We start from the raw sequence: 23,600 nt of genomic DNA, 5'->3' as shown, positions 1-23,600 counted from the left end.
GTCTTGGAGGACGGTCGCAGGGCGTTCCAACAGTTCGATGCAGTATCCCGCGGACACTGGACAGCACCCAACTGTCCGAAGGGATCCCTTCCCGGAGCAGAATGTCACTGTTTGTTGGGGGGTGTAGCGCCTCTACATGGGCTTCCTTTTCCCTACCACGGCCCCTCTTTTGACCTCTGGCGAAACTCTGAAGCCTGTTGGTTGCCTCCCCACGATGCTCCTTGCCCTTTAAAGCATTTAGACCCTCTCTGGGAATTTCGGCCGCGAGAGTGACGAAAATTATTATTCCCTCATTGGTTCGTGGGTTTGTTAGTTGTCCAAGGGACTTTAGGGTATCGTATTCGTCCTTGGCTGTTTTGAGTGCCTCCTCCACCGCTTTCCCAAACAAGACATTTGGTTCCACCGGCATGTCAACGAGTGTGTCTTGGGTCTCGACTTTAAACCCCGACTGTCTCAGCCAAGCATGTCTCTTGATGACTGCTCTCTGCGATGAGCCGGCCTGCATCGTCTGCTGCATCAAATGTCGCATGGGGAATGCATCCGGACACCGATCTCCCTTCTGACGCAATCTGGGCTAACTGGCCCTTTAGAGGTTCAGGTGCGGAAGCAACGAGGGCAGCTACCTGTTCCCATTGGTGACAGTTGTAACTTGCCAGCAGAGTGGTTATATTAGCAATTCTTGCCTGGTAAGTGGAAGTGGAATCCACTTTCCTTCCTGCCCCATATATCTTTTTGCTCTCCTTGTCTGGGGGAGCTTCAGAGGATGCTAGAGGTGTACTCGCCTTTTTCCTGGTGGTTGTAACCACCAATGAGTCGGGTTTAAGATGACCCCTTATATTAAAGTGGGTCGGTGGGGGTGACCCTGAATAATTTCTCTATTCTTGGGTTGACTGCCCGGGTAAGATTAGGGGTGAGCAGAGAGGGGTCCATTCTGCGTTGAATGGACTTCAGAATTGGTATGGCTTGGGCAATGGTCTTTCTATTCCGCATAATTTGCTCTGCAAGGTCCCTCCCTTCTTGAGCCCCTTCTGTGTCTGTTAGTGGTCTGCAGCTCTAGTGAAGACCTCGTTCAGTAATGGTTGATTGTCCACAGGTGAGTCATTCACCGGTGGGTCCTTGGGACTAAGGGAGTCGAGACTATAGGCCTCTGCCTCGTCTTCCTCCTCCTCGTCCACATCGTTTCCATAATATTCAACCCCTGCCTGGTCATCCAGTATTTTTGTGTCTGGATCTTCACCATACTGATGAGAATGTTCAATAGTGAGTGGGTCTGAAATCAGGCCCTGAACTGGAGCCTCAGTACGGGGTCTTTTACTACGAGGTAGAGGGTCTTTGGATCCAGAAGGAGTAGAGGTAGCAGGGGCATTTTGATAACTCAGGAATTAATCAGGATTTTTCTTGTAAAAATTTGCCATAAAAGACATCCTCATCACTCTGTCGATGTCTTCAGACCTCCATTCTTTGGAACTGGGAATGACCACTTCATGCTGGGGTTATCTTCCAATCCCATATCCTGTGGCGTGGGAGGGACAACTTTAGGCCTAGTGACAGGGTGCTGGGTCTTGGACTTCTCAGAAGAATTAGGTTTGTGGTGTTCAGAAGCTTTCTTCCGCCACCCCCCCCCTTTCCCATGTGTAGAGCCACGTGTCAAGTCTCGGGTGGGGTTAGTGTGTTTAGAGGAGTGTGGGTAGCGCTTGTGCCGCCGGGTATGGTCCCCATAACTGCCCCACCGGACAGTCCTTCGAGGTCGAGGGCTTGCACTCTGGCGTCTAACAACACCCCTGTGCCCTCGCCGTCCGATACGGCGGTGTTGCTGCCATCACTGAAGTAACCCACCGCGTCCCTGGCCTGGAGCTGCCTGGCGTAATGGGCCCAACGTTTGGTGGAGCTGTCCCCAAGTGTTTTAGCTTTAAAGAGCTTACACGCTCTGCAATTTGCTTCGAGGTGGTCCCTAGGCAGACACAGATTACAGGTGTTATGCTTATCTACCCAAGGGAACTTACGGTTGCACTTGGGGCAGAATTTAAATGGAGTACTCTCCATATGTTAATATATGGGGATAGTGTTATAGGCACACCCATGTCGACGTCCCCTCTCGATTCCCAAAAAACAAGATGCAATGCTCTGCGGTGACCACTGGATGTCAGACTTTATGCACAGCATGTGATTCTAAGCAGATGAACAAACATCAGAACACATGTTATCAAGGAAGGGGGGCATGCCCTTTTGTCCCGCCTATATTTTATTTTGTGAGATGAGCACACCCCACCTTATGCAGAATGCTGAGGAAACATTGTCTCCTTTTCTCGCCGTCTCAGTAACCTTTAGTTACTGTTACAAGTTCATCTGACAGGCTGGTGGCATTGTACATTTTTGCACAACTGTGTGGACTTTTGTTGCAGACTGCCATTGCAGCTGCGACAGGGGACACAGGGGGGCGCGGGGGGGTCATAATTTGCCTAAATGGTGGCTGGACTTTTCTAAGCCCTGCTCATGACGACTTGTTCTTACGTGAGCTTTCTTCTACCTGCCTGGGTGGAGGAGGTCTTGAGGGGTATTTGGTCTTTGGCAGGTTTCCCTTGGAAAGCCCGCCAAGGCTCTCTGGGTGCCTGAAAGGACAGGAAGCGGGGGAGGCAACAGAAACTTCACTAGTCTTTGTCCTGCAGTGTGCCTGCCTGGAACCAGTTTGCACTGGGATGCTGGCTGTCCCCTTGGACAGCAATCCCCCAGATTTACATGAAAGGCACACCTGGCTATTGGTAGGCTCAGCCAGTTTTCTTGCCTAAAAGGCAAGGGTCCTGGAGCTGAACTTCAGAGTCGACCACTGGACTGAAGATCCAAATAGGAATTCGTAGACAGGGAATATCTCTTAAATACTACTTCATTCCCTGGACCGGTCGGCCTAACCAGTCTGAAAACCACCTGCATTTTGCGCCATCTCACGAAGAGCTGCGACCTTCCCTGGGCTGCAAACTCCCAATACCCTGGGACGTGTGCCATTTTGCGGTGCAATGTCTTGTGAAGCGCAGTTTCGGCTGGTACGTTGTGGGAATCCTTCTGGCCCTGCAGTGACTTTTCCACTCCTAGACATCCCATATGTCGTGGACCGTGAAACGAAGGGAAGGCTACCAGACAACACCCATTGTGGACGCAAAGCCTGTGAAAGGCTCCAACACACCAGTGCCATGAAGAACCACTGCTGGGCATCCCACTGCTCGAGTGCATCCATCTGTTCGCTCCAAAGTTCCTTCTTCAGCCACTCATGCCAAGAAATCAGAATCAGGGACAACTGTCGCCTCACCTTGGACTCCACCCTGCTGCACAAAGTTCTGAATTGCGAAGGTACAGTCCCGGCCCTAGGTACTTACATTGGTCTCACTGCATTTTTCTTGATTGCTGCAGTTTAGCTGTTACTTCTCCCCCCTGACATCCACCCCCCACCCCTCCACCCCACATGACCCCCCAACCCAACCAAGTCCCATTGGGGTTAACGATCCATTGGGCTCCAACTTGATAAACTTACCTGCAAACCTGAAGACACCTCCCTTGACTCGGAGAATCACCCAGATTGGTTAGGCAGAGGGTAACAAGTTATAAGAGTTGATGTAAAGTTTGCTTATTTGGTATCAGTAGTTTCTCACTTTGTGTTGCTTTATCTTCTTGTAAAGTGTGCTACCTTTTATTCTGTTGTGATATTTCTGTGTGAATAGTACTTACTTGATTTAATCATAAAGCCTTAATGTATATAAAACAAATCACTATTTTTATATAACGTTTAGTGTGTCAGTGAACTAAGTGTATACTCCAAGTAATGAGTGCCTTACTAGAGCCTTTCTTCCTTGTAGACTAAGCCTGGCACCTCAGCCGCCATTGCCATCAAATTTTGTAGTAGTTCAGGCTAAACCCAAGGACTACAACCCTGTCACATAAGGTGGGCTTTTCCAAGTTCTGTCAGACAGCAACATGTGTAAAACTCCCTAACAAGCATAGAAGATGATGCCCATCAAATGAGGAATCAGACCAACGTTCCGTTAGTCCCTGCAATCTTCCAAAAACTGTAAGGCTCTCCCTGAAGTCTTCTGATACCATCGACTGACCAGATGTTATTGCGAAACAGGCTATATACCTGCCCTTCGGCCGGTTAGTTATGTTACCCTGGATCCTTATTTATTCACTTTCCTTCATAGAAACTGGTCTTGAAGGTTTAAATCTGCAACCAAGAGACTATTGAATCAATAGCTTTGTGGAGGACTGTTCATCTGTTCAGCACCCAGATAGAAGTTATCTTAGCTGCCTTCCAAGGCACACAGTATCTACAAATCTATGGTTTCTGAGGACCAGTGTTATTGGCTGGGGGCAGTATGACCCAAAGGACACTGAAAAGCTATAGAGACAAGCAGTTTAAAGCTAAACTTTTCTTTTTACCAAGGATTCCCAGACTAACGACGAGGAATATTCATGAGCATGTGAATCCATGCAAAACCCGTGCTGGAGAACCTATGCTTTTGGATTCATCCATTTACAGTGTTCTGTTGTACAGGGACCTGGTTAGAGAGTGAACAAAATGAAATAAAAGGAGGAGTTCAAGCTACCTTCCCTGAGCGCAGATTCTTGGGGTTCCGGAAGTGGTAATCTTAAAACTCTGGGACAATGGAAACTAACATGTGGCTTCCATCCAGAGTAGATTGAGGTCACCTATGAACATGCAGGCTGAATATGTATGGTGATGTGTCCAGCAAACTGTTTAACCCATTCCATCTCCCGAACAGTTTAGATCATTTTGCACTCGCATAGTTTCTAATGTGGTTTGCTATGGGATTATTTTGCTTGCAGACTACGCATTATTAAACAGACTGGCGGGAGAGGGCTATAGTAGTCAGTGAGCTGGTACTTAGATTAAAGTGGTGTTCTGCGGCTATGTTTACGAAAATGAGGCAATCGGCCTGGATCTGCCTACCAAGTAAGAAATAGGACATTCATAAATGTGCCTTGACCCGATGGGAAGAGAACTCAAAACTTCAAGGATCCAGATTGAAATCCTGCTTTTTACACATCCTATAGACAACATAGAACCCAATCCTGCCCCTGACAATGGCTAATGAAAATGAGGCTGTTGAAGTGCGCTCTCCATAGGTTATCTGACTCTCCCAGCAGTGTGACAATTGCCTTCTCATAACAAAATAAAAAAAAACAGCAGAGCCAAAGGCGCCTCTTCTAGAGGCATGACCAGAAAAGGGACATGAGTAAGAAGAGGGAACCCCAAAGTAGGATTCATCCTAGAGCTGATCCCAAAGAACCTGGGTTGGAGAGGAGGGAAGATTAGTTAAGGAACTACTCCACCATGCCCCATCCTATCCCGGACACAAAGCCACACTGCTTGAAAAAATGATATGGATATGGATAAATGAGTACCATCTCCAATGGCTTAGATAGAATTGGACCAAACTAGGTACACAACTCTTGGCTTTCACTTTCAAAATATGAGAGAGGGAAATAGACCCATGCTGAAAAGCAGAGGAAAGGGCTCTGAACTGCACAGATACTGATACTCTTTATTAGGATTATCAGGGCTCAGCCAGCAGCAAAGGGCCTGGTAACCGGTGCATTTGTGTCCTGATACTTCACTTAGTCTTCTGAAGGTTGAGGGAGTGTTAATGAGGGCTGAAGTAGTCCTTACTGTAGCTACTTGGCATGGTCAGTACCTTTACAGGTTAGCATGCCCCAGTGGTAGAAACTTGAAGCAAGCCGGGCTAGACTTCGCATAAACAAAAATATTGGGTTGGGACCGGGTAGACTTAAGACTCAGGACCTCGATCTAAGAGTATGTATGATCAGTTCTTGACAACACCTCATGGAAGTCCATGGGCTAAAACCCACCAGAGTTTCCACTAGTAGAAGAATTATGGCCAAATCCAGACCTTCCGAAATTATTTGGGCACAGGTTGGATCCCTAGAACGGTGCCAATATTTCTCTGCCGGGTTCTTACAAGTTTTGCCATTTAAGAAAATGGGAGTCATGGGCCATGCTATCTCCTTAATGGCTGGAGAATTCTGGTATGAGCTACCAACAGACCCCAAAGCTGCCGAGGTCCACTACATGTATTTGCTTAAAAAAGTGTTATTTCTTTTAGCTTTTTCCCCAATTCTCTTGGAAACTAGATTCTATCCCTAATCTACTGACAACATGATCATACCAGCGCATGAAAACCAGCCTGTTTTTAGCTCTACATAATTAACAGAACCTTCAAATGAAATAGCAGGTCTCAATCCACTTTTTGGGACAGGACAGAGAGAGTGCAACATGGAGAAAAGAGTAAAGATTTCGGAATGGATCATTAGTCACCAAGGCGAGTAAATCGAAGTTACTTACCTGAAGGAGAATTTCTCCAGCGATGGCATCTTTTATAGATTCCTATGCTTACTGAATATTCCCAGAGGTCAAGATGGCAAACCAGTTAGACAATCCACAATTCACATAGTAATACAAATCCAACCCCTTCATTACGTGTGTGTGTGTCCCGGGAGGATAGCTCAGCGGCAGCGTGCGCGTCTTGGAAGCAAGACGACACGAAGCAACAACAGGTTTGATCCCCGGGTCCGCGCTTAAACCTCTGGGTGTTTAAGCGCGTTATAAATACGTAACTAAGACAAAAACACAATTACGCAACTAAGAAAAAAAAAACAATTCCTGTAACAGCGCCTCGATGCTTGCGGGCTGTGTGAGTGCTTTATAAATGTAAAATAAATAAAATAAATAAATGTGTGTCCACATTAAAGAATTTTCGTGTATCCTGTTGGGCAGGTTTTACCCTACTAGTCACCGATCTGCTGACCCAACAGCTCCAACCTTATCACTTGACACCTCAGATAATATAAATCATGTCCTAGTACCGATAATCTTCAACAGGTTCGAAGGTGCCATACTGAAAAGAATGGGAAGTGTCCATTCATACCAACGGGGAGGTCCACACTTTGATACATGTCCATACAAATCAAAGAAACCAGAGATGATGTGACAAGACTGGAACTGTAGTGAAATGGCTGCTCCAGAGTTCTACCACAAAAAGCCAATCCTCAACCTGGAGGGAGGAACAGATCTGTGGCGAAATAAGGAAGATGATTTGGGGCAAATCATAGACCACACAAACAATTATTGTTCATTTGCTTCACCTAAACAATTTCAAGAAGAATCCTGTTGAGGTCTATGGACAAATAACTATTGCATGTCTAGCAATTGGCAGAGCTTCTCCAACTCTATTGTCATAGGCCAAGATGAGGAAAAGGGGAATGTATGCAGATGAGATGTTTCAGGCATTCGTGCTTCCACTGAGTTAACATCCTTACAAGAGTTAAAATTAATAATTAAAAATGATACAGCACCAATTTAACAGACAATGGTTCACCCTGCACAATCCATGAACAAAATACCAAGTCAATATGTGCCCAACTGCAAAATGTTACTTGTTGAACAATAGCAGTTGCAAAACAGTATGCTTACCTATATAACCCGCCAAGTCTTCAAATTCTGGCTTATTTGCAATCAACTCTTCTTTAGTTGGGATGTTGATGCCCATGTAACAGGGAAATCTAATTGGCGGTGACGCTACACGGATGTGCACCTGAGACAAAGGAGGCAAACCATTAAATGTAAAAAGATAGACTTCAAAAGGACGACTGAAATGCTACCAAAATGAACATTTCTGAAAACACTTTACATCAAATAACTGAAGGTAGTCACGGGGGGGAAGGTAGTGTTGAAAACAAATGTAATTGTACATGGGGACTTAATCCCTTTAAAGCTTAAGCCTGAAGGACAATGCAACTAGCCTCTTTCACTCACCAGATACAGCAATGTGCAATGCTCTACATATGTGAACTCGACTATGGTACTCACAGATAGCTATTAAAAACTGAATACATTTGAGAATTTCTATTTTTTATGAATTCACTCGGATATCACATTCCGAAAGGTCCTCTATGTTAACATCTCGTGATATAGGTCAAGAAGACATGAATTTATGCTACATTGTTTTATTTCACATTTGGTTTTATTTTGCAGAAGAATGTTACAGTTCAACATTACTGAATCAAAAAACACATGAAAACAGTCAGAACGAGAACAAACCCCCACCAACTCCACGTTTTCCTCCCCCACCCCTGCCCTTTTTCCATTTAGTGTCTATGCATGCCCTGGCAGTAGGGATGCAGCCATTTTGGGAGCATGGAGTACTCTCCGTCCACCTCCCCTATCCCAAACATGGTCAGCAAGGTTTTTTTTTCTCCATCTCTGGGTACACATTCCAGGTCTCTGATCCACCCAAGGACTTCATTCCAAAAGACCTGTATGCTGGGACAGCCCCACCACAGTGTATTCGGCCCTTTCGTCACAACCCCTCCAACACTTGGGACTCATAGAAGGATACATTCTGACTAGGTCAAACTGTCACCTATGAAGGAGTTTAATGGAGTGCTGCCTATACTGGCAAGACGACATCTTAGTGACCCTCCTGCACAGTCTATTCCAGAGGACCTCATCCACTTCCAGCCCTAAATCTCTTTCCATTCGCCCTCTCGGGTTCTCAGTGGTCCCGCCGCAACCAGTGCCCTATACATGGCTGATATCAACCCTCTGATTTCAGTGCTCGTGTCCAGCAAAGTTTAAAACAGGAGATCATTCCCCATCTTATCCCTAACATTCGATTCCGCGAGAGCCCCTTTGAGCTGAAAGTACAAGAATACTGAGTTTTCCTATACCCAGGGCCTCCTCTAGATCTGTTATGCTAATGAAAGTGCCCCCCCACCTGAAAAGCTGCCTCACCCCCTCACGACTGGCCTTAAACCATTCCTGAAATCTTCCTGAGTTAAATATGGTGTCTCTAACTCCCAGTACTCAGAGGTGTTCCAGGGGTGAAGGCCATGAGGTGACCTCTTTATGTCCGCCCCTTGCCTCCAGATGTCCCATATTGTCCCCAAAATGGGGTGATCTCGGATTCTCCTTGGCAATTTGGCACCCACAACAATTCCCCGACCGTGGTAGGGTGCATGTGAAAGTTATCCAGGGTCACCCATTGTTGGTCTGCTTGTGACCTTAAGTGAGGAATTAGGATTCTGAGTTGGGCGGCCTTATAGTATAGCCGCATATCAGGGAGGCCCAGCCCTCCCTTTTCCGTTGGTAAAGTCAGTGTTGCTCTGGGAATTCTGGCCCCCTTCCCCTGCCATAGGAAACTGTAGGGACCCCCGCATCTCACAAAAGAACCCCTCAGGGATCCTTATTGTGAGCATTTGGGACATATACAGAACCCTCGGAAGTACCACCATTTTCAGTGCATTAAGACAACCCAACCATAAAATAGTTAGCTTTTGCCATTTTGCTAACTGTGTGCGTGTGTTTTAGTCATCAGGAGGGTAACTGGCGTCAAATAACCTCTCGAGGTGCTTTGTAAGATTAATGCCTAGATAACGCATTGTGGACAAACTGACCTCCATCCCGAGTGGTGTAAACCTCTGAATATCGCCGTCCCTCCCCCTATCCAAGGGGAAAAGAACAGACTTGAATCTGTTAATTTTCAGTCTGGCCATGGTACCATAGTTTTCAATCAGTCAAAGTGCTGCTGGTATGGAGACAAGGGGTTTAAGGACATGCAGCAACAGGTTGTCTGCGTATAGGGCCATTTTATAGTCCACTCCTCCACTGTAATACCCACCACCCCCAGGTCATCCATGATCCGCTGGGCAAGTGGCTGGATTGACATAGCGTACAATGTAGGAGAGAGGGGATACCCCCCCCGTCTAGTTCCCCTCCTAAGCACAAATCGGCGTGAGAACCCCCCGTTCACCATGACCGAGGCCATTGGGGATGTGTGCACCACGGCTGTAGGTCAAAGGATCGACAACCAAAGGATCGAATGGTCAAAGGATCGACGCCAAAGGACCGAAAACAAAAGGATTGAAATTGTTTTACATTTTTTTGGGGGGGTCCCCCCAGCCCCGTTTTTTTGTGGTAAAAACCACTTTTTCCCATAAACGAAAACCCCCCAAAAAAATGTAATTTAAAAAAAAAAAAAAAAATCGATCCTTTTGTTTTCGGTCATTTGGTGTCGATCCTTTGACCATTCAACCCTTTGTAGTCGACCCTTTGACCGGACACCGTGCACCGCCATGATCCCTCGAAGGAGCCTTTCCCCAATACCGAATTTAACAAGGACAACCCTAAGAAAGCCCCACTCCACCTGATGAAGCCTTCTTAGCGTCTATTGAGCGAAGCAATGCCCCCACCCCCACGTCATAGGGATGAGTGTATCAGTAGTAATGTCTTCCTCATCGTGTCCGCCACTGACGCCCCTTTATGAACCCCCACTTGGTCTGAGTGAATCGGTCTAGGCATATACCTTTCTAATCTCGTGGCCATCACCCTGGTGAAAAGCTTGGCGTTCGTATTTATAAGGGAAATCGGTCAATATGCCACACATCTCTGGGGGTCCCTACCCTCTTTGGAAATCACTGTAATAAGAGTCAGGCAAACTATTCCGGGGCCCGGGCCGTGTTGAGTATTTAGTTGAACAACGCGGTCAGAAAGGGGAGTAGGGAGAGGAGAAATGTTTCATAGAACCCTGCAGTGAAACCATCACCCAGAGCTTTCCCAAGGCTAACCTTGCCACCGCCTTTCTGATTTTCTTCTTCCATTATGGGAGCCCCCAACACTGAGGCTTCTTCCTGAGAGAGTTTGGTCATATTAGTGGATCCCAGGTAGGTGTCCATATCCTGTGCCTCGGGGCTCACCTCAGAGGCACGCAATTCCTCATTAAAGGCTGCAAAGGCATCTGCGATTCCCTCCCCAGTGGGCTCTGTTTCCCAGTCATTTTCCTCGATTTCCATAACCCACCTCTCCACTCCACTCCACTCACTGCCCCCTCAGTCTCGCTGCCAGGAGGACGTCTGCTTTGTCCCCTCTCCCATAACATTTTTGTTTTAAAAAAAAATGCAGACTACGAATAACTCCTCTTCTCCAGGAGTCTCAGTTCCCCTTACCTCCTGTATGCACTCCTCCCGGCTCCCGGGAGTGTGAGCTTTCACATCCAGGTGTCTTATCTCTTCCCGCAACCTTTGCTCCACTAATGCCCTTTACCTCTTTTTACGTGCAACTTGCCGCATTAGGATCCCGCGCCAAGTAGCCTTCCCTGCATCCCAGACGATTCCCCTATCCAGTTCCCTGTTGTCGTTGATCTTATAGTTTTCCGCTATCTCCCTGTTCATTTCCAAGTAAAAAACGGGGTCCTTCCATAAGGAGTTATTGCATCTCCATTTAGACCCCTTGGATGAGAGACTCAGCCACAGGAATTCCACAGTCACCATGTCGTGGTCGAACCAGGATATCGGGATGATCTCCGAGTCCCATGCTTCCTCCCATGTCTCTAGAAATGTAGAGGTAATCGATCCTCGTGCAAGTCCCATGTGGAAGGGAATAAAACATATAACCCTGCGTATCTGGGTGATAGTGGGGCCATATGTTCCGTAACCCCCCCAATCTCCCAAGGAGGCATGGAAACTTGCAATCTCCGGGACCCAGGGGCTCCCGTGCCCAGCCCCCAAGCCTGTGCCTGACCGGGTCCACCCATGTGTTAAAATTCCCCCTGTGATCAAATGCTTCGAGCTTTCTACTAACATTTTTGCCATCGTGTCTTTCAAGAATCTCAACTGTCCCTGATTGGGGGCATATAACGGTGGCAAACGTGAACCTTGCATTCCTAACGTCTCCCGAGACCAGTAGGGCTCTCACCTCCACATCCAACCAAACCTTGGTGACTTCCATTCTAAGTTCCTTCTTTACCAGAATGGCCACCCCTGCCTTTCTCAAGGGACCGGAGCCCCAGAACTTGGCAGACTCCCACCAGGGACCCTCTTGTTTCCTGGAGGAACAAGACATCCAGTTTCACCCTTCAAAATTCCCTTGCCACCATGGATAGTTTAGTGGGCGAGTTCAAACTTTTCACATTCAGGGTGTCTATTAGTAGGTGCCCCTCCCTGGGGCTATTTCCCAACAGGGTCTTCATGTTATCCCTATCCGGGAGTTTGTTACATTCCACCTATGTGACCTCCGTGCGACAGCCTGCACCCAACCCGTCCAAAGCTCTAGTGCAGGAAAAGCGCGTACCAGACAAGTACCCCCCCCTCCTAAAACCACAACCCCCCCCCCCCGGGTGTTCGGTTCCTCCCTGTTAATATCACCGGATGAAGACCGAACAATCTGTAGGATTACCCCCCCCTTTCTACTCACACCTTATATTCTTGAGCCCCATACCCCCAACTTCCTCCACTTTGCAACATTTACCCCATTGCAGCTTCCTAGCACCCCGCCCCGTTAACTTATAAGCTCTGATTTCCCCACAACAAATCACGTGGGGCACACGTAGGACCAGGTTCCGTGTACAACTCTCAGGGGTCGGGGGGGCGGGGGGGAAGGAGGAGCTTCTGCTCCCTGAACTTCTGCGAGCCCAGGATACACCTTCTCCTCGAACCTTGTGTACGCCACTGTCCTCTACGATATGTTCCCTTGATGTGTGCGGGGTCCCCTCCTCTCCAATCAGTTCGCTCATAGCCCTATTGATCTCCTGTTCTGTAATTAGTCTACATTTGCATCCCTCCACTTCAAAAGAGATGGGAAAGGACTCCTTTTTTGTTTAACCACCTAGTGAGGGGTACACAGAGCCTTTTTTTCCTCGAGAGGGTGAGGCAGGCCAGGTCCTGGAAGACAGTCATCCTTGCCGACCCATACATCACTGGACCCTTTTTCTGTGCTTTTTCCAACATTTGGGAGTGTCGCCATAGACGTGGAAGCGGACCAGAACAGATCTGGGGTCACCCGCCGCTCCGCATCCTCTCAATCTTGACCTCGTCAATTGCATCATTGTTCGAAGATGAGTTTGGTAATGGCGTATAAAGTGCTGTGTAAGTCTTTCTCAGTCTCCCGGTCTTTCTCCGGAATTCCAAATAACCGTAAGTTATTGTGCCTCTCCTGATACTCCAAGTCCTCCATCTTCCGGAGTATTTCATCCTCCCTTCTTTCCACCTCCGTGAGGCGCACATCAATTTGTGTCTCCATCGTGTCAAGGGAGCACTGGTTATGTTCCACCTCCTCCAGCCTTTCCTCCATCTGGTCAATTCTATGGGTTATTTTGTCAGCTCTCCCTCAATGTACGCCCTCATGTTTCTGATATCCTCGAGGAGGGCTGCTACGTCCTTCCTGGTGGCTCCGGCGTCTTCACCCATTGTTGACCTATTGCCTCGATGAGGCGTTCCCTTCTCTGGTACTCTTGGGGTGTATTCGAAGGGGGCCAGCATCTCCCTTGCTTCCATGTACCTTGGCCTCTCGCCAGCCTGTACTGTCAGTTACGGAGGACAGCCAATCCTCAGGTTAGGTGTAACTGTACCCTGACCCAGGGGCCAGTAGGGTCGTCTGACGAAAGATCACAGGCCACGGGTCCTGGGCCCCAGCACACAGCTCAGACACCTTCTTTGCTACCCTAGATGGTTCCGGGAGACACGGTCCACATAGTGAGCTAGTAGAAGTCCTTTTGACTGGCAGTGGCTGCTATGGAGAATTCTCAGAAATGTACTAATTCCGCTCTACCTTAGAGACCCCCAGCGCTTTTGCTGGACTCTAGGACTTTTAATTTTTAACCTGGAGAGAGAAACATTTTTCCCCCCCCCATCTCTCATGTAATTTTTCTGTGGTTTAGCACGGTTTCTTTTGGTTTTGGAGTCTGACAAACTCCATAGTCGTCATCTTTGCATTGTGACACACAGCACCTTCAGTGCAGTGTCACAGAGAAGTCTTAGATTTCCCAAAGGTTTAAATACCTTCTCTTGGTGAAACTACTGTTTCCAAGAGCAGTAAAGTGAAACTGACTTAACTTACAATTTGTAACTTTCTAGACCCGAGTACACACTATCTTACCATAGGGCGTTGGAGGGGTTACTTAGTATCCCCCTTTGCCTAGTTTCTCATGTAACATTTTTATGCTACCCCCTTCTACAATTAATGGCTAGTGGCAGTGGTTTACTTTCCCACGGGATGCAAGGAGGGACACAATCCCAGAATGCTCTTAATCCAACTGAGTAGCTCCGCCGAATATGTCTGAATAATTGGACATTCCCACCACATGTGGAACCAAGTACCTAGGCCAGAGCAAGCCCTGGGACACAGGATAAACATTAGGGAACATCTTGGACAGTGTGGCCGGGGGGGGGGAGGGGATTCGATGTCAGGAATGGAGAATATTAAAATTATGCTCCATGGCTGCAGTATATAGCCGCCCCTTGTACATAGCCCGAAAAACGAACTCCCAAAAATTATCAAGGGCCCCTCCCAACCTCTCTTCCCATACATGTTTAAAAGCTTGTCTGCCCTCTAAATCTGCAGTAATTAAGACATTATACATTTTGGAGAGCGAACCCTTCCTGGATCTAGCCTCCACAAAAATCTTCTCAAAGGGAGTTAGAGGACGGGAAAGGGGGACCACCCAGTCCTTCTGGGTTAGAATGCCCTTAATTCGCAGATAGTCGAAAATAGAGATTGCCTTCTCTGGGAGTGCTTCTGACACCTGGGCGAAGTCTACAAAACACCCCTGATTAAACAATTGAGCATCCCTCTCCAGCCCCTGATCCGACCACGCTTGAGTCCCACGAAATCCTTTAGTCCCTAAATTTAGCGGGGGCCCCACAAAGAGGACATCGGGGAAGGCCACGATGAGAGGTATCTGTTAACTCTATTCGGCTTCCACAGTGCCCAAAGAACCGAAAGAATAGGATGGGATTTGGCCACCATCGGTAAAGTGCCTGGGGGGCCCAAAGCAAGTCCCTGACCTTACAAGGATGTACCTGCACATCCTCTACGTATGTCCAATACGTTCTAAGGTCATCCCTAAGGTGTTCCAACATCCCCCGCAGCTGAGCTGCTTTGTAATTTTGTTCACAGTCCGGCAGGCCAAAACCCCTGTAGGCCTTAGGAAGAGTCAAGGTGTCTTATCTCACTCTAGCTGTCTTGCCTCCCCAAACAAAACAGAGAAGGCGCAATCAGAGAGAATCAAAGAAAGACTTCGGGATGATACAGGGGAGAGCCGAAAAAAGATAGAAGCCGGGGGAGGATATTCATTTTCACAGAAGTCATGCGTCCAAACCAGGAAAGAGTGAGTGGAGCCCATCTATCCAAATCCCTGAAGATCCGGGCCTGCAAATGGGGAAAATTCAGTTCATAGAGTTTTCCCAAATCCCTAGGTATGTTGGTTCCCAGATATCTAGTACTAATTCTCTCAACCCTCATCCCGAGAAAGTCTGTCATTCCACCAATCCCCCCGTCCACCCTCCCCATTGGCATAATGCAGGATTTAGACACATTAATCTTTAGCCCCGAGAACGCCCCGAAACACTGAATCAAATCTAGCAACCGCGGGAGAGAGTCGTGAATCCCCGTCAGATACACCAAGATATCAACTGCAAAGAGAGACAACTTGAATTCGCAATCACCACACCGTACCCCTGAGATACCCAGATCACCTCTAATCGCAGTGGCAAAAGGTTCCATTGCCAGGGCATACAAAAGGGTGGATAGATGGCATCCCTGGCGAGTTCCTCTGGATAGCGAAAAACTCAGGGAAGTGCTACCATTAACTAACACCCGGGCCTTGGGACCATTATACAGGGCCGACACCCACCCACAAAAACGGTCACCAAACCCCATTCTTCGGAGCACTTTTCCCCATGTATGGCCACTCCACACGGTCAAAGGCCTTTTCGGAGTCCAGCGAGAGGCGATAAGCTCCAGACTTCCGTAGGGACACCTTGTGCATAAAATCCAATGTTTTCGGAATATTAACGGAGCACTGTCGTCCCGGGTATAAAACCGACTTGATCCCCATGGACCAACAAAGGAAGGAATCTGGAAAGCCTGGTCGCCAAAATTTTGGCTAATATTTTTACATCAATGTTAAGGAGGGAAATAGGCCTGTATGACTGGCAAAGGGATGGGTTCTTCCCCTCCTTCGGAATGACCACAATTAGAGCCAACATCATGGAGGGGGGGAGGCAACCCGAGTCCAGGGCATCATTAAAGACCTTAGCTAGAAAGGGAGCCAACGTGGATCGATACACCTTGAAGAACCGAACAGTAAACCCATCGTCTCCCGGAGCAGTGCCACTCCTCAAGGAGGAGATAGCGTCAATCACCTCCTGAGAAGAGATAGGGAGCTCCAGGGAGGCCGAATTCTCTTGTGCGAGGTGCGGTATTGGGAGAGAATCAAAGAACCGGTCCACTTCGGCTCCATCCCCGGCATATTCCGAGGTATAGAGTGTTTCATAGTACTGCCTGAACTGGTCCGCTATTTGCTCATCACCCAGAAACTTCTCGCCCTCCAGATTGGCAATAAGGTTGACTCGCCTACTTTTTCAAAGCTCCCTCAACCTCCAAGCCAGGATCTTGTCTGCCTTTTCACCCTTTTCCATATAACGCTGTTTTAGGAATGCAAGCTCTCAGTCTGGCCTACAAGGAAGGCGGACAACCTCGCCCTAAGATTCTGAAGTTTCTCCCACTTGCCTGGAGCCATTTGCGACTTCAACTTCCCTCCTAGCTGAATGGCTGCTATCTGCTCCCTCAACTTAAGCTCCTCTCTAGTCCTTTCTCTCTTCCTCCTAGCACCCATTTCTATCAAAACCCCTCTCACCATGGCCTTGAACGCATCCCACAGTTTTACTTTCCACTTCCCCAGTGTCGTTTAACGATAGAAAATCAGTGATTGAGGTTAAGAGGGACTTCCTCAGTTCTCCATCCCTTAACAAGGAATCATTACAGACCCATCTCGACTTATCCTGGGCCAACAGAGGAACATTCAAGGAAACTCGAACAAGATCGTGGTCGGACCAGGGGAAAGTCTCCACATTAAATTCCGAAATGGAATCACAGATGGATGAGTCTACAAGCACATAATCAATTCGTGAGAAGGATTGGTGCACTGTGGAGAAGTGTAAAGGGGATCACGTTTGTTCCCGGCGGGTTGAGCATCGACCAAACCCAGTTCCTCATTGACCCGACGGAATACCTCTGCACACCTAGCCTGGGACCTAAGATCAGGGCAGGACTTGGAGGATTTCCTGTCTTTATCCGGGTCCAAAACCATGTTGAAATCTCCCCCGACTATCAGGACTCCCTCTGCGAATTCTCTAATCCCCCTCCTCCCCCGACCTCTGCCAGAAAATGTCTTGCCCCTTGTTCGGGGCGTACACCCCCACAAAAGTGAAGACACAACCTTTCACCCCCGAGGGCGGATTCATCCTTCTATACTTCCTGTGTCCTCGGACTCGCCGCCATCCTGAGGCCTCCGAGGAACTTTTCCGACTGCTCTTATCAGGGCAGTCACTCGGATGAACCTGACCTACAGGAGGGCCCCCAAGCAGCTCCCCCATCGCTCTTTGTATATCAGTTTCAGAGGAGAGGGAGTACTTGTCGCTGTTGAACTCAAAAGAGCGAGAATGGGTGACCCCATCTGTAGCGCACCCCACTGGCCTGCAACCAGGTCGTCAGCGGCCTACAAAGCCTCCAGCGGGCGAGCGTAAGGGCCGAGGGGTCCTGGTATATAGAAGTCTTAGCTCCGTTCCAGTCAATTGGACTCTTACGGTGAGCCAACTCTAAGATCTTGGTTTTCTCCACAAAGTAATGAAACTTCACCAGGACCGATCGGGGACCACCCGCGCTACCTCCCGCCCTGTGAGCCCTATCGATGGTGGGGACGCTGGTGTTTTCATCACCAAACGAGATATTCACGATTTCCTTAATCTTTCTCTCGATGTCCACTTGAGTCTCCCCATCCTGTTCTGGAACACCAAAAAATCTCAGATTGGAGCGTCGCTCCCGATTCTCCAAATCGTCCAGTTTGAGCATGAGCTTCTCCTCCCTCCTCTCTAAATCTGCAAGCCGCATATCAAACTGGGTTTCAAAAAGATCAGCCGAAGATTGGTTAGCTTCAAGGGCCTGGACGCGGTCCTCCAAGTCAACCACCTTTTTGTCTAGGGAGTCCAGCCTCTTCCCAATGTCAGCTCTAAAACCTTGAATCTCCTCCAGTAGTGCCGCCACATTCCGACTCATAGCTTGAGTGTCCGCCGTCTCGGGCTGGATGGCAGCCTGCATGGTGGAACCTCCCTCCAGTTGCTGAGGTGAACGCCTAAACCTTTGCAGAGCCTGCACTCCGCGCATCGACAACTGCACTCAGCGCCCACACAGAATGCGCGACCCCCAGGGCGGGGGAAGGGGCATACAACCCCCCTCTTCACCCGCTCCGAGACCGCACCGCACAGCCTCTGCGCACCCCTGGCCAGGCGCACTGGGGGTTCTTGGTGGAGGAGCAGGGAACCACCCCCCACCCCCTGTGTCCAGCAGAACTCCAATGCAGGTAGGACACACAAAAGGGGGTAACTCTTGAACAGTTCAGATTCCTCCTCCTCCTCCTCCTCTCAGTGCCGGCCAGGGGCCCCCTCCAGGGAAGCGTGGGAGACACAGAGGCCTCTTAAAATGATGTCCAGGTTAAATGCATGCGTGAGGGCATACCCACAATGTCACTTCACGAACCCTCAAGGCAAAGGCAGTCCAACCATAAAGGAGTACGTGCGTGGGACCCCAGACACACACAAGGGCGCCCGGGCCTCAAAACCTCCAAAGGCCTGCAGTAGCCCCACACCCCACCGTGGACGGGTTGCATGTGTCGGACCCCACCTTGCCGGACCCGATGTTGCGGCAGGTGGCTCCCCAGAACAGACGACCAGGAAAAAGAAGAAAAAAAAAAGAAACAAAATAAAAGGGGGTGGTGGGGCCCACCCCTGACTGCCCACCCCGTCGTACATAGTACGTGAGAGAGCTCTCACCCTGTCACCCCTCTCAACAGGGACTTTCAGCCAACAGTCCCACTGTACTTATCTTGGGGCCCTTCACGTCGTCACAGCCGAGTGCAGGTCTCTCAGGCCAGCAGTGAGACGGCGGACACAACCAGTCCCCCAGCTTCCGCTCTCCACATAGGCTCACTGCTCTCCACACTGGCTCCAAGCTCCTCGCGTTCCAACCGCAGGCGCCGAGCCGAGGGCAAGGACGCAACCGCTCTCCACCTTCTCCCGCTGGCAGGCGCTCCCCCTCCGGCACCAGAGGTCGTCCCGCCCCCGCACCGGAGAACCGCAGGCCACACACAATCCTCCACTCCGGAGCCCGGTAACAAATCTGCACACCCCCGGACCGGGGGCCACCAGCACAGGGGCCCGCAGGACAGCCACCACCACAGTCTAAACACGGGCACTCGGCGCTCCTCAGCCCCTCCCCCACCGCCAGTAAGACCGTTGGAAGGCGGCTCTCCCGACGGGGCTGTCAACCAGGCTTTGTCCGGCGACCATTAGGAGGGCTGCAAAGGACCACTTACCGGCACCTTCGGAGGTCGGGTTTTCGCTTACTGGAGTCACATCCATTTAGGAAAGCGCCAGGGGGGACTGGACTCCGCATACACCGGGCTGGGGGGCTCAAAATTCGAAAATTACCGGCCCAGGTGAGGAGATCGGCTGAGAGACTTCATCTCAGCGCCCCCTGGTGGCTCCATCCCACTGTTTTTAACCACGGGCTGCGTGCGCAGCTGCAGTAAAGCACACATGGGTGCCCATTTTGTCAAAACAGTTTTTTTCGCCATTTCTTGCTGGAAATGTGCTTATTGAGATTTGCTCTGCGTGCCAAACCAGATTTGGTCCCTTTGTTCGTTTTGCCTTTGGCAGGATTCACGAGTGAAGCCCTCCTCTGGCTCCAATATGTCTGGCAGGGGCAGGACGTGAGGGAGGTGCCCGAAACTCCCTGTGCTTAATCCCCTTGGTTACAGGAATCCACCCAAAAGGTGATTGGCTGGCTGGCTTTCCGGCAAGGACAGCCACCCTGCTGTGTGACTGACAGCTAGACTGGAATGAATGAGAGAAACCTGCATAAAAGGCAACGCTTTTTGCCTTGGAAGGCAGTCTCGAACACTGGAAGAAGGAATCCGAAGAAGAACTTGGAAGAGGCACCTGCTGCAACTCCTGGACCGTTCGTTTGCTTGGTGAAGCCCTGCTGCTGTGCTGAAGCTCCGAATTTGCCTCGACTAGAGAAGCCCTGCGAGGATGACATCTCCCCTTGAGTTGGTGGGACCAATCAACTAAGTGAACTCGTTTGGACATCCTCACGAAGCTGGCTGTCCTTCCACGGCTGCTGCTGGAACCGAAGTGCCAGGGAGAGGAACACCAAACTGAGTGCATCACTTTTAAGTCAGACCCGAGCTTGTGCAAGATCCTCTGGACTCCCAGTAAGCAGGACTGACCAAGCCTGAGCCACCTCAACAGAGTGCTGGACCCGTAATGCGAGGAAAGTCCAGAGTGGTATCCGAGAGTCCGCGGTGGTGCTATTTGCCGTGATGTGAGGAGTTGAAACAGCAAAGTGCCGCTGAATAGAGATTTGTCCTTTTCTGCCGCTGACCGTCCCAATGCAGTGTAGGAGTCCCGAGAAGTCCTCCCTCTTGTCCTCATGACCGAGGCCCAGGAACAACATGACATACTGAGCTGCACAGGAACATAAGCCAGCTGGAACCGTTTCTTCTAACCAAAGGTACTGTGCAGTCTAAGAACTTACCCCTTGTTGTGGTAACTTTACTTGATCTCACTTGAGACTTGTCTTGGTTGCTTCTGTAGAGTTGCTTGCATCATTTACCTTTCACAAGCCTCCCAGCTTGTGACCCTACATTGATTCTTCTTTTTGTACAAAGATTTCTAAAACATTGTGCAAGACTTTTACTTACCTGCAAGAAGTGATTCAGCTCACCTAGACTTTTGCCCAATTGACATTGGCTGACCTGGCTCCCTGAATGACTTCTCTGCTTGTGTCTTCCCTTCAGGAAAGGGTTAATTTACTTTGCATTGGGGGGGGTTCAAAAGTACTTACCTGCTTCAGAATATTTGGTTGATCTATTGTTTTATTCTGAAATCTCTTTACTTTAACACTCATCTTAGTATTGCTCTAAATGTACAAGTGATATATTAATGTCCACAGTGTCCTAGCTAATTAAGTCACCTGAGGGTGTAGGAAGTGGGTGTGCCATCCCAAATCGGTATTTGATGATTTAGAGAGAATAAGAGTGTATTTTGGAGTGTATTTGTGTGTTACTATTAGATTGCCCCTCCTGAAGAAAGCTTTTTCAAACTGACTTAAATTAATAATCGTTTAATCAAGAAACCTTGACAGTACGTGTTTATTTGCATACTTGTCACTGAATCTCTAACTCCCCTACTGCTCACATTGACCCCTCTTGAGATAAGCCTAGCTGCTCAGCCACACTACCAACCTGTGTAGTACAGAATTATACCAAAGGGTGGGTTCCTATTGCCAGGAGTTCAAGGTTGTTGTAGTGCACCCAAAGGGTACTGTTCGAAATCTTGCCTAACAGCGACTCACCCCTGTAGGCCCCACTGGCCCTCCTTCGTAGATCAAGAAGTAACTTCTGTCTGACAGTGAACTCCTTCAGGGTCTTCTCATACCAGGGTCAAATTAGTTGTGGCGGGTCGGGCACACGCCCCCATAGCGGGCACAAGGGGCCCACACCCCATCTCCTTTCCCATCTGTTTGGGCGTGCTTCTCTCCAGACAGGGGACCCTTGATGCAGAGACCCAGGGCACAGCCCCTTGAAGCAGCTACACCAACACCCCCTCCCGCGGGGCTGAAGTCCTGATTCACTTGGGTCTGGGGTAGACTGGCACACGCCCCTGTGCACTCCTGGGGGGGGGGGTGCACCTCATCCTTTGAACCCGCTTCTCCTCCAGGGCTGTCTGGCTTCCACTGCCTCCCTAGTTCACAACAGCCCCCACAGTCCGTGCCTCTGTTCTCGTGGGGATAACAAGCATTGGCCATGCCCACCTCTGGGGTTTGGAAGAAAGGAAGAGGGAAGCAGAGGATGGCGTTTGGTAATGTTAAAAAACATTTACTTGCTCCTTCATCTGGCTTTATAATAATTTTTAACATATGACATTTGTTTAGAACCATAGTAAGAGTAAGTATCTATTTAGTGTAAGATTAAGTAGGTCTTTCCATCAACCAAATTCACATCTAAATACCCACAAAATAAAGAGAACATTTAGGGAAGGCCCAGTCGTTTGCGCATCTTTAAGTGAAGGTGCATGTGTGAAATCCGGGTCTGTTGCTAAAAACACTGCTAAATTTGATCATCTCCCCCTGGAGCCTAGGTAAATAGAGTTTGCTAAAACTCCACAGGTGATACAAAATCTCTACTATTGCAAAGCACCAGCACTGCGCAGACATGCAAGAAATGCCAGGCTCATTGTAGGCAGAGCCTGAGAGTAAGGGCGAGGACCAACCCAACTTTACATTGGTAACATTGTTAGATGGATGGGTGCGTTATCTTGCAATGGAGAGTAGCACACTAAAAAGTTAAAGGTTTACTGTGAATTATTTGCTTTGTAAATTTTGCAAAAATTACCCCCCCACACAGCCATGAAAACGCAAGCTGCTGTGTTTTAGAGTCTGCACTTTTAGAGCTCTAATGGAACTCATCCAGGAGCTTTGTCAAGCTGTGTCGGTGTGACTAATACATGCACTGTTCCCATTTAATCCTGAATATAAAAGTTGCTAATGAACTCTGATGTGTACGAACTCTGATGTGTAACTACAATCTTGGTTGGAACTGTTGATTTGAATTATTTATGTCGCGCTCTGGACAAACAGAATCTTAGTTAGGCGCAGATAGAAAGACACTATCAGTAATAACAGGAAAGATTGCTACAGTAGGTGCAGCCAGAAGGCTAGGTCCTGGTAAAAATCATCTGTCAATCACTCGAACGGGTAGGTTGTTAAGACTTTACGGAAATGCAGAAGAGATTTCAGAACACAGATCTCCATCGGAAGACCGTTCCACAATTTGGGACTGTACACTCCAACTCATCGGTGGCCCCCAATGACCCAAATAAAGGGTAGTACTACCAACAGCAATTTGTCCTCTGAGCGCAACAGACGTGTAGGTAAACGGTTGCAAATGTCAAACTTGTATGACGGAGCAAGGTTGTTCAAAACAAAGGACTTTAAAATACACTCTGTCCTTTACGGTAAGCCAATGTAGGGATCGCTGTAGTCCTGAGATAGGAGAGGACTTCCTCACTCTAAATATCAGTCCAACTGTGGCGTTTTGTGCTCTTTGCAACCGTTGGCATTGTTTTAATGGAATACCTGCAGGTAGGCCGTAGCAATAGTCAAGTTGGAAGTTCACCAGGGCTCCCACCACCGCATGGTCATTCGCAGGAACAAACAGGAGTGCTTGCTGCAGAAGAGAGAGTATAGATCACAGATTGTACCTTGGCCGCCACCTGAGCTTCGCTGCTCAGGTTCTCCTGCCAGATACAGCCAACGTTTTTTTGTTGTTGTGGCAAACAGCAGTTCCGTACCCAAAAACATTGTGGGCGAGGACGCCTCTTCGGATCAAGATGATGTTTGGGACCAAACAGTGCTACTTCTTTTTTTGGCATGAAGTTGAAGACATCCAACCACTGACCTCATC

General features: G+C 48.8%; 1 protein-coding gene across 2 annotated transcripts in view; it reads right to left on the bottom strand.

Annotated features, from left to right (window-relative positions):
- PPAT (phosphoribosyl pyrophosphate amidotransferase) overlaps window positions 1–23,600 on the bottom strand; it is a 444,376-nt gene that overhangs the window by 33,316 nt on the left and 387,460 nt on the right. For both annotated transcript variants that reach the window (XM_069631602.1, XM_069631603.1), the window contains one exon: window positions 7,499–7,619. In XM_069631602.1, the coding sequence (XP_069487703.1) occupies window positions 7,499–7,619 (121 nt within the window). The remainder of the gene's footprint in view (window positions 1–7,498; window positions 7,620–23,600) is intronic.

The sequence above is a fragment of the Ambystoma mexicanum genome, chromosome 6q (assembly GCF_040938575.1).
Source record: "Ambystoma mexicanum isolate Mex_15411 chromosome 6q, UKY_AmexF1_1, whole genome shotgun sequence".
NCBI classification, from domain to species: Eukaryota; Metazoa; Chordata; class Amphibia; order Caudata; family Ambystomatidae; genus Ambystoma; species Ambystoma mexicanum.
The sequence above is the reverse complement of the archived record's forward strand: the minus strand, read 5'-3'. Positions and strand labels throughout refer to the sequence as shown.